General features: G+C 40.2%; 1 protein-coding gene across 1 annotated transcript; it reads left to right on the forward strand.

Moving 5' to 3' along the window:
• Positions 1-360: 360 nt before the first annotated feature.
• On the forward strand, positions 361-8,740 carry LOC140582818 (uncharacterized). Its single transcript, XM_072707223.1, has 8 exons — positions 361-2,931; positions 3,053-3,210; positions 5,588-5,709; positions 5,846-5,907; positions 6,030-6,130; positions 6,947-7,110; positions 7,214-7,313; positions 8,211-8,740. Exons 1-7 carry the CDS (start codon positions 923-925, stop codon positions 7,307-7,309), a joined length of 2,712 nt encoding a protein of 903 aa, XP_072563324.1. The 5' UTR covers positions 361-922; the 3' UTR covers positions 7,310-7,313; positions 8,211-8,740.
• Positions 8,741-9,816: the final 1,076 nt, after the last annotated feature.

The raw sequence follows: 9,816 nt of genomic DNA on the forward strand, positions 1-9,816 counted from the left end.
GAGCAATCCAACATCTACAGCCACAGTAGTTTCCACGGTAGCTACACCTTCACCAGCAACATCTCAGGTACTTCTGCCATCATCGCCATTGTCAACCGAAAGTCCATCATCGGAAGCAAGTACTGCTGCATCTATCATCTCAACTGAAGCAGCACTGAGTACTTCAACATTGTCCAAAACAGCATACTCACCAGAAGGAACTTCCACTTCATCAACAACTACTGTAGCATTAAGCTCTCCAGAAACATCAATGCCATTAATGATACTGAGTAATCCAACATCTTCAGCCACAGTAGTTTCCAAAGTACCTACAACTTCAGCAGCAACATCTCAGGTACTTCTGCCATCATCTCCATTGTCAACTGCAAATCTGACATCAGAAGCAAGTACTGCTGCATCCATAATCTCATCTGAAGCACCAGTATCAACAGCAGGAACTGAACTTCAAACCACACTAACCAGCAATCCAACCTCAATATTCACAGGAGCTACTACAAGAAATGCCTCTTCGGTGACACTCTCCCTTGAACCCATATCTCCAACCTCCGAACTGCCACTTAGTACTACAAAAGTGTCCAATACTCCTTATTCACCAGAAGAAAGTTCTCCTTCATCAGCAATTACAACAGTAGCATTAAACTCTCCAGAAACATCAGTGCCGGTAACAATATTGAGAAATCCAACATCTACAGCCACAGTAGTTTCCACGGTATCTACAGCTTCACCAGAAACATCTCAAGTACATCTGCCATCATCTCCATTGTCAACCACAAGTCCGTCATCGGAAGCAAGTACTGCTGCATCAATCATCTCAACTGAAGCAGCATTGAGTACTTCAACATTGTCCAAAACAGCATACTCACCAGAAGAAACTTCCACTTCATCAACAACTACTGTAGCATTAAGCTCTCCAGAGACATCAATGCCATTAATAATACTGAGTAATCCAACATCTTCAGCCACAGTAGTTTCCAAAGTACCTACAACTTCAGCAGCAACATCTCAGGTACTTCTGCCATCATCTCCATTGTCAACTGCAAATCTGACATCAGAAGCAAGTACTGCTGCATCCATAATCTCATCTGAAGCACCAGTATCAACAGCAGGAACTGAACTTCAAACCACACTAACCAGCAATCCAACCTCAATATTCACAGGAGCTACTACAAGAAATGCCTCTTCGGTGACACTCTCCCTTGAACCCATATCTCCAACCTCCGAACTGCCACTTAGTACTACAAAAGTGTCCAATACTCCTTATTCACCAGAAGAAAGTTCCCCGTCATCAGCAATTACAACAGTAGCATTAAACTCTCCAGAAACATCAGTGCTGATAACAATATTGAGTAATCTAATATCTACAGCCACAGTAGTTTCCACGGTAGCTACACCTTCACCAGCAACATCTCAAGTACTTCTGCAATCATCTCCATTGTCAACCGCAAGTCCGTCATCAGAAGCAAGTACTGCTGTATCTATCATCTCAACTGAAGCAGCACTGAGTACTTCAACATTGTCCAATACAGCATACTCACCAGAAGAAACTTCCTCTTCATCAACAACTACTGTAGCATTCAGCTCTCCAGAAATATCAGTGCCATTACCAATACTGAGTAATCCAACATCTACAGACAGAGGTGTTTCCACAGTACCTACAGCTTTAGCAGCAACATCTCAGGTACTTCTGCCATCATCTCTATTGTCAACAGCAAGTATGTCATCAGAAGCAAGTACTGCTGCATCCATAATCTCATCTGAAGGACCAGTATCAACAGAAGGAACTGAACTTCAAACCACACTAACCAGCAATCCAACCTCAATACTCACTGTAGCTACTACAAGAACTGCCTCTTTGGTGACACTCTCCCTTGAACCCCTATCTCCAACCTCGGAACTGCCACTTAGTGCTTCAACAGTGTCCAATACTCCGTATTCACCAGAAGAAAGTTCCCCTTCATCAGCAATTACAACAGTAGCATTAAACTCTCGAGAAACATCAGTGCCGATAACAATATTGAGCAATCCAACATCTACAGCCACAGTAGTTTCCACGGTAGCTACCGCTTCAGCAGCAACATCACAAGTACTTCTGCCATCAACTCCATTGTCATCAGAAGCAAGTATTGCTGCATCCATAATCTCATCTGAAGCACCAGTATCAACAGAAGGAACTGAACTTCAAACCACACTAACCAGCAATCCAACCTCAATACTCACAGGAGCTACTACAAGTACTGCTACCTCTACTATCTCAACAGAAGTACCAATGGTCACAAAGACAACAATTGTTACATCAACAACCACTAAAAATTCAACAAATATAATTTCAGGACTTACCACAAGAACTTCCCCTTCAATGCCACTCTCCCCCATATCCCTTTCAACAATCTCAGAGGTTCCACTACCTATATCTACAGTTCCCACTGCAAGCTACTCACCAGGAGCAAGTTCTACTTCATTGAGAATCATAGCACAAAGATCCACCTCAACAAAAACCATCAACTACAGTCCAGTATCTACAATCACAAGACTAAGGACAATAACTCAAGCTTCAGGAGCAGCATTCCCAGCCCCCCTTACATCAACAACATCGACTACAAATCAAACATCCAAACGAAGTGCTGCTGCATATCTGATCTCAACAGAAGAGCCCACCTCAACAAAAACAACAGTAGCTCCAACAGCAGTGACCAGTAATCCAACAAATACAATTACAAGAGCCATCACAACAACTGTAGCTTCAGCAGCAGTATTTCCATTAGCACCAGCATCTACAATATTCACTAATACTGAAGCAGAAGGACAAATTGCTGCTTCATCTATGATATCAGCAGAACCACCAAAAACAAGGACAACAAGAACTACAACAACAGTATCTCCAATAAGCATCACCAGAAATCCACTTGGAACAATAATGGGATCAAATACCATGTAAGATGTATTTTTAATTTTCACTGAAGTACTTGAGCCTTTATTGTTTGGCATTGTCAATAACATGAATATGTGGTAATAGTCCTTTTCTTTATAATAAATTATTTCTTTTTTTTTTCAGTATGGGATCAGTAGTTATCCGGATCAAGCTCATTTTCAAGGCACCACATTGCCCCAGTGAAAGTCAAGTCCTTACAGCAGCCAGCAGTTTCCTAGTTTCACGAATATTTTCACGAGCTCTGAGCCAACAACCAAAGTTTCAGAATGTCACTTATGAAAGTAAGTCACACATGGACCTCTATACCTTTCTTCCTGAACAATTTATATTTATTACTTAATATGAATCTAATACCATAGAAGATTTCATTTGCTGGGTGGTACAGTGGCGCAGTGCTTAGCACTTCTGCCGCACAGCAGGAAGGTCCTGGGTTTGGTTCGGGCGTAGGTCCTTTCTGTGTGGAGTTTGCATGCTCTCTCTGTGTTTACATGGATTTTCACTGGTGGCTCTGGTTTCCTCCCACAGTCCAATAGTGTACAGGACAGGTTGATTGGCAACTCTAAATTGGCCTTGTGAGTGTGTGTGCCCTGTGGTATGTTGGCAACTGCCCAGTGGCCTGTACTACAAAGCGGGGTTAATGGCTTATCGGGGTAACTGTGCAAGTAACTTGATGACATGTAGTGTAACTTTGTGATTAACCCATACTACAAAAGGTGGGTAGGTTTTACTCGAAGCATGCTGCTATGGCAATTTACGCTAAGTCTCAAACCTGCTCCGAGCAGTTTTTGTTCTTGGTTAAGTCGAGCTTTCTGCGTAAACCAGCCCTATATGAGCACCGCCCCTCCAACTACAATTTCTCCAAAGACAATGCCAGCGTACCTGGATGATCCGTATGACATTAGCGTGAATCGTGTGGGGCTCTTTCTGTCTATATGTATGAAATGGAGCAATGGCATATACAATGTATTAATTAATAACTGTTAGATAGAAAGTTAAGCTGAAAACCAGAGGCATGTGCATTGCTCCCTGTTGTCCACTGATCAAAGCACACTTCACTAGAAGTGCCTGTCTTGTCTAGTTTTAAAGTTATTAACCCATTCATGTATTGTCCTGTACATTATACAGATACATTCGAACATTCAAAAATTTATTAAAATTCATACGTAAAGCAATCTGGGAAACAAAGGGGTGTACAACAGTCGCCATGAGCCCAAAATGCTAAACAACCATGTCATTATACAGCTGAAAGGACCGATTATATTAGCCATTAACACGCACAAATCACGAAATGGTTTGACGCGCAAAAAAAATCGCCGTGCATCATTGTATGTGTACTGGACATCACAATTCTGTCATTAAAACGCCCCACCTTACTTCCGTTAAAAGTTATTAAAGTCAGAAAACTGAGTATCGAATATGAGGCTAACTTAACCGCGGTGACAGGTTCCTAGTCATTTTCTCACTACACATATGCTTCTGTTTAGTCCTGTTGTAAATCATATGTTTGTTAAACAATGGCTCACCTTCTATTAAGTGTAATATGAACAGACACCTTTTTCTTATTAGCTGTAAAACATAGAAACACGACATTAAGTGGAGACTAAACACAACAAATCTTTCATAATGAGTAGAAATATAAATACATAGCCCTACCATTTGACATGATGTTTTTATATTTCATATTGACTTGCTGCCGCGTACGCTTTCCACTACTATTGCTATTCCACTACTAAATCGGATCAGTTAAGTTATTGTTAACATTAGGTTTACATTATGAGTAATGGAACTTTAGAGAGCATTACATTACTTAACAGCAAATAATATAGACTTACTTCTGAATTGTGTCACATCTGTGAGCCTCTGTATTTATTAACAGTATTTCAATTCTTTTCAGAAAACACTTCATAGTCTAATACTCCGTCGTGAGATATTTTAGACCACGTTTTATGATCATGAAAATGTACTTATGCATTTACTCGGTCATCAATACGCTGCCAACAAGCCTGCCTGCTTTTGCTGGCTGCAGTGGTATTGGACTTTCTTTGTAGCGTTGATTTAAACTCCTCATAACCCTGCATAATTAGCATGCAGTCATCCTCCGTGAAACATGGAGATTGCGCCATGAGTCAAACGGTGACTTGCGCTACCGAACGTGCTCCATTTATGTGAACGCGCACAAACTCCAATGCAGTTAACACCGATGTAACAAATCAACTTCTTAACTGGCGTCGTAGTACTGATTAGCACCGATTGAGACAACCCGATTTTGTCAACCCCGCATTCGCAAATTAAACCCCGAGTTAAATCTTATTTGGTTAAAGCCCTTTCTAGTACAGACCACATGGTTGGTTCCTGCCTGCAAACATTGTTCCCGGGATAGGCTCCAGTAGGCTACCCCCGCGAACCCAGTTGGGATTAAGCAGTTGCGGAGATGGATGGATGGAATTAATTTTCTCTGGCCCAACATTATATTCTTGTTTTAATCAATGCTTTTGTATTTTTAATGACCTACAGTATGTTTAATTTGGATAGATACAGGTAAATTGCCCCAGTTTTTAATAACGGCATGAAAAACATTTTGATGAGGCTCAAAAAAGAGAAAAACATAATATTTGATGCAATATTTTAACACGTTAGTTTGGCATAATTTCATTTCAGAATTGTCTAGTGTGTCCTTTGCCATCAGCTTGACTTATCTGATCAGCAACATAAACATGTCACAAAATTTTGCTCTCCGGACTGACATAGTCCAATACATCCAGAACTCTACCAACAACCTGGTAAGAACACAAGTCATTTTATATGGAATTTTATTGGCCATTTGTGTTTCCTATATACTACATATGGTTTGTTTCTCATGTCTGGTTTGTTGATCTGTATTTTCTTTATTTTTCTTCATGGATGTTCAAACCACAGTTGCATAAAATACTGCAGAAACCAGCTTCTAAGCCTTTTGTCTTTCCGCCAGAAAATTACACGTAAGTTTCATTCAGAAAAATAAATATATATCTGCCGTTAAATTTGATACATAATTTTTCACAAAAAAAATTGTGTTTGTGTTAGAAATGTAGACTAATTTTGTATATTTGTCTTCTTTTAGGGATTTTCTTAACATGGTAATAGCTGACGTGGAATATGTCATTACAGACAGAGATTTAAGTGAACCAAGTGACTTCCTTCTTGACATCTTCAAAGACAGCGGTATATTTCATACCTTGACTTTATCATTCAGACCAGGATTTCTTAAGCACTGGTCCATGGCCCAGTGGCAGTAAAATGCAGTTGCACAAACGTGAAAAAAAATTACTTAGTAGGTCCCTCCCAGTTGGCAACCGTACTGAGCCCTGGTCCCCCCAGGGCTGCCCGTGTTCTGATTTTTTTTCCTGCATAAAATATTTTTCTAAATAGAACATGTTCATTTATAGCCATACCTGTTATGATATAATATCCTACCAGCGCATGCTTTCAGAATAATAAATTGCTGTATTAAAGATAAAATCATACCATTCATATTTTTTCCTACTTCCTATAGTTATGTAACAGTATATTATACAAGGAAAAACAGTATAAATATGTACTCCCTATAATTATTATAGATAGAAACAAACCATAAATATCTGCTTCCCAAAGTGTTTTCCTTTAATTAATTTGATTCCAGCATATATTTATGGGTGTGTATGAAATAACAATTAGCTTGGGTAGGACATTTTCACAGGTAGAATAACATTTCAAAAGACCAGCATGAAAAATTGCTGGGCCTTGTGGTTGGCAGGACTGACAAACTCCGACCTCGGCTCTTTCACTTAATAAACATTATCAGTACTTCTACACTGCATTTTTCTTGTTATGATGGGGTGTAGTGAATTCTGCACATTGATAAATGTTATCCTGGGAGACTAACATGACTTGAAACTTTCATAAATTAAGATGTGATTCTATACAGTCTAGAATCCTTTTTGGAATTTAAGGATCACTAAAAGTCAGGATTTAAATAAAGCATTCATGTTGCACCCCCAGGTCTGGTCAGCACTGCTCCCCCTCCAACCACTATAACTCTACTGCTCACCACTGGTGGGGCTAACGTCACCCATGTGGGAGGTGGCTTTCCTGGCTGGGCTTTGGCCATTATCATCCCATGTGGAATCCTCCTCCTGCTCATCCCCTGCTGGATTCTCCTTTGTGTAAGTATGAGAACATTTTTGTGGGTACTGTTTTATGAGCTCCTTATCTGTGTGCGATGGCTGTCATTGCTGACTGACATCTCTCTCCTCCAATCGCTCGCAGTGCCTGCTGTGTGGCTGCTGTGCAGCCATTAAGAGGCGCTGGCGCAGAAGGCAGTCCTACAACATTCAGTACAGGATACACAACAACCTCTTATAATGAGGTAAGAGTTGTGATGTAACAAAAACTGAATGTTATGCTGAAATTCAGGTTTGTAATTTATAGGTTATAAAAATATGAGCAGCATTATCTAATGGTATGTTGGCTCAGTGGGTAGCAATGTGAACTCATACCTGCAGGTTTGAGAGTTTAATGTTGTCCAGCCCCTTTTTAGGAGCTTTTGTTGTTTCCATGTGCAGTGGTGTAGTGGTCAGCACTGCTGCTTTACACCTCTGGGACCAGGGTTTAACTTTCTGCCATGGCTTCTTGTGTGTGGAGTTTGCATGTTCTCCCCGTGTCATTATGGGGTACCCTCTGGGTACTTTGGTTTCACCCCACCATGGTCCAAAAACATGTTGAGGTTAATTGGAGTTACCAGATTGCTCATAGGCATGCTTGTGTGAGTGAACGGTGTGTGAGTGTGCTCTGTGATGGGTTGGTGCTCCGTCTTGGGTTGCTCCCTGCCTTGTGTGTATAGGACAGGGGTCTCCAACTAGTTCTGGAGAGCTACTGCCCGGTAGGATCTCTTTCCTGCCCGGCTTCTGATGAGCCACACCTGCTCCTGGTATTTTCCTGAGAACAGGTGTGGCTCATCAGAAGCCTTGTAGAATAGAAAACCTACTGGATAGTAGCTCTCAGGACCAGAGTTGGAGACCCCACTTTTGGACAAGACGGTACTGAAAATGAATGGGCGGATGGATTTTGTCTTTTCCCTGAGCTCCCTGGATTTCCTCCACATGGCCTGTTCAGTGAAATGGTTTCTGGAAGTATCCCATAGTGTCTGTGCCCTGGCAACATGCTTAGCTGATGGATGGATGGATTAACAATTCATTTTAACTTGGTGAAGGTTCATGTATTTCTTTTTTTAATGTTTACACCATTTTTGGCACTAATCTTGCAGGCAGTACCAGAAAATGCAAATATAAGCCTGATGTTGTCCAGCCCACACCGGTAACCAGTCATGAAATTGAACCTGTGCAGTCTCTGCAGCTTCATCCAGCAGTCAGAGTGGATGTTCTTCTAAACTGCTTCATTACATCTTATTGTTATACACCATAGTTCTGGAAAGAGGGTAATTTCAGCAGAGAAGAATTTCAAAATTGAAAAAGCAATGACATTTATCTATATTTTTTTAATTAAAGTTTTTCTGTCATCTAAACAGCTTGTATTTCCTCTTTATAAACAAATTTGTTAAATTGATAATCATTAGGTACCTGAAAGTATATTAATATTGAAAGCAGGCTTTCATTCAAATTAAAAATGCTAACTGGTCAATGGTCATATATTTATTAATTTATTTTCATTGTACACTGTATTGTGCATCTGAATATCAATTTAAAAATAGCAACAAGTTAAATTATTTTCGATGTTTATATTTCTTCAGAAGATCATTGAATGTATTATCATTTGCAATCTTTATTAATGTAAATGTGTCCGACTTTTTTTCTTTCAAAATAAAACTCAAATAGTATGAACAAATTTTGTCTGTTTTTACATTAAAAGGATGAAAGTAAAAGTCGGTGGCTCAGTAGCTGGCCAATCACGTCAGCAAGGAAAGCCGGGAGGCACAGGGTGCCTGCACAAAAGAAATAAAAAATGGAATGGTAACAGTTGTACGGGAGCCGAGAAAGGTGGCGCTTGCTGTTATTTTTTAAGTAACAGTTACAGTACATATATGAGCAGCACCGCATATGGCAGGATGGTCTGGTAGCGCCACAGTATGTTTATCTTTGTAATTATGCAGCGAAATCTCATTATCTTCAGATAAATAATTTCAAGCATGGCCGTTCTCAAATTCCGTTCATTTGGACCAATTGACCTTTTTGGTGTTTTGATTTTAGTCAGTGAGCTGGGGAGGCTACCACTGAAGAGCATGAGATGTACATGTAATGTATTCTTTCTCGAGTGCTAAACTAACAGATGTGGATAAGGAACGGTCTAGGCCATCAGGTGCCCAATTCAGAATAAAGAAAAGCACAAAAAATAAGGCATGCAGGTGTTTTGTCTTTTTATGAGTGCCTTAGTAAGGCCAGCGATAAAAGCTTGGCATGGGCAGTTTACAAAGAATGACTTTTATTTACTTCCTTCAGCGCACTTATTTCTCTGGAAACTAACAGGTGTGGCATGGCGCAGGTTGGAAAAAAAAACAATACATGAGGCGGCTCCAAGACAACGTGGGTTTATTAAAACAAAACATCACATTAACAAAAAACAAAGGGTCAATAGATGGGACAGCACACAACTTGGTGACTCACTAAAGAACTGAACACAGGCATGCACTTAAATACAGAGGAACAGCAGGCAAACATACAAGTACAATGAACCATGAAGGAACAGAACCAGAACAGGCACTTAAATACTTAAATACAATTCATGACAGACAAAGAACAGTGGCCTGTACTACGAAGCGGGGTTACTGGCTTATCGGGGTAACTTGTCAGATTTAAGGTACCACAGTTTAAATGGACTTCATATTCGCTCACTTACATTTTGCCCAGACTACCTTA

This window comes from Paramormyrops kingsleyae, chromosome 25 (genome assembly GCF_048594095.1).
Source record: "Paramormyrops kingsleyae isolate MSU_618 chromosome 25, PKINGS_0.4, whole genome shotgun sequence".
NCBI lineage: Eukaryota > Metazoa > Chordata > Actinopteri > Osteoglossiformes > Mormyridae > Paramormyrops > Paramormyrops kingsleyae.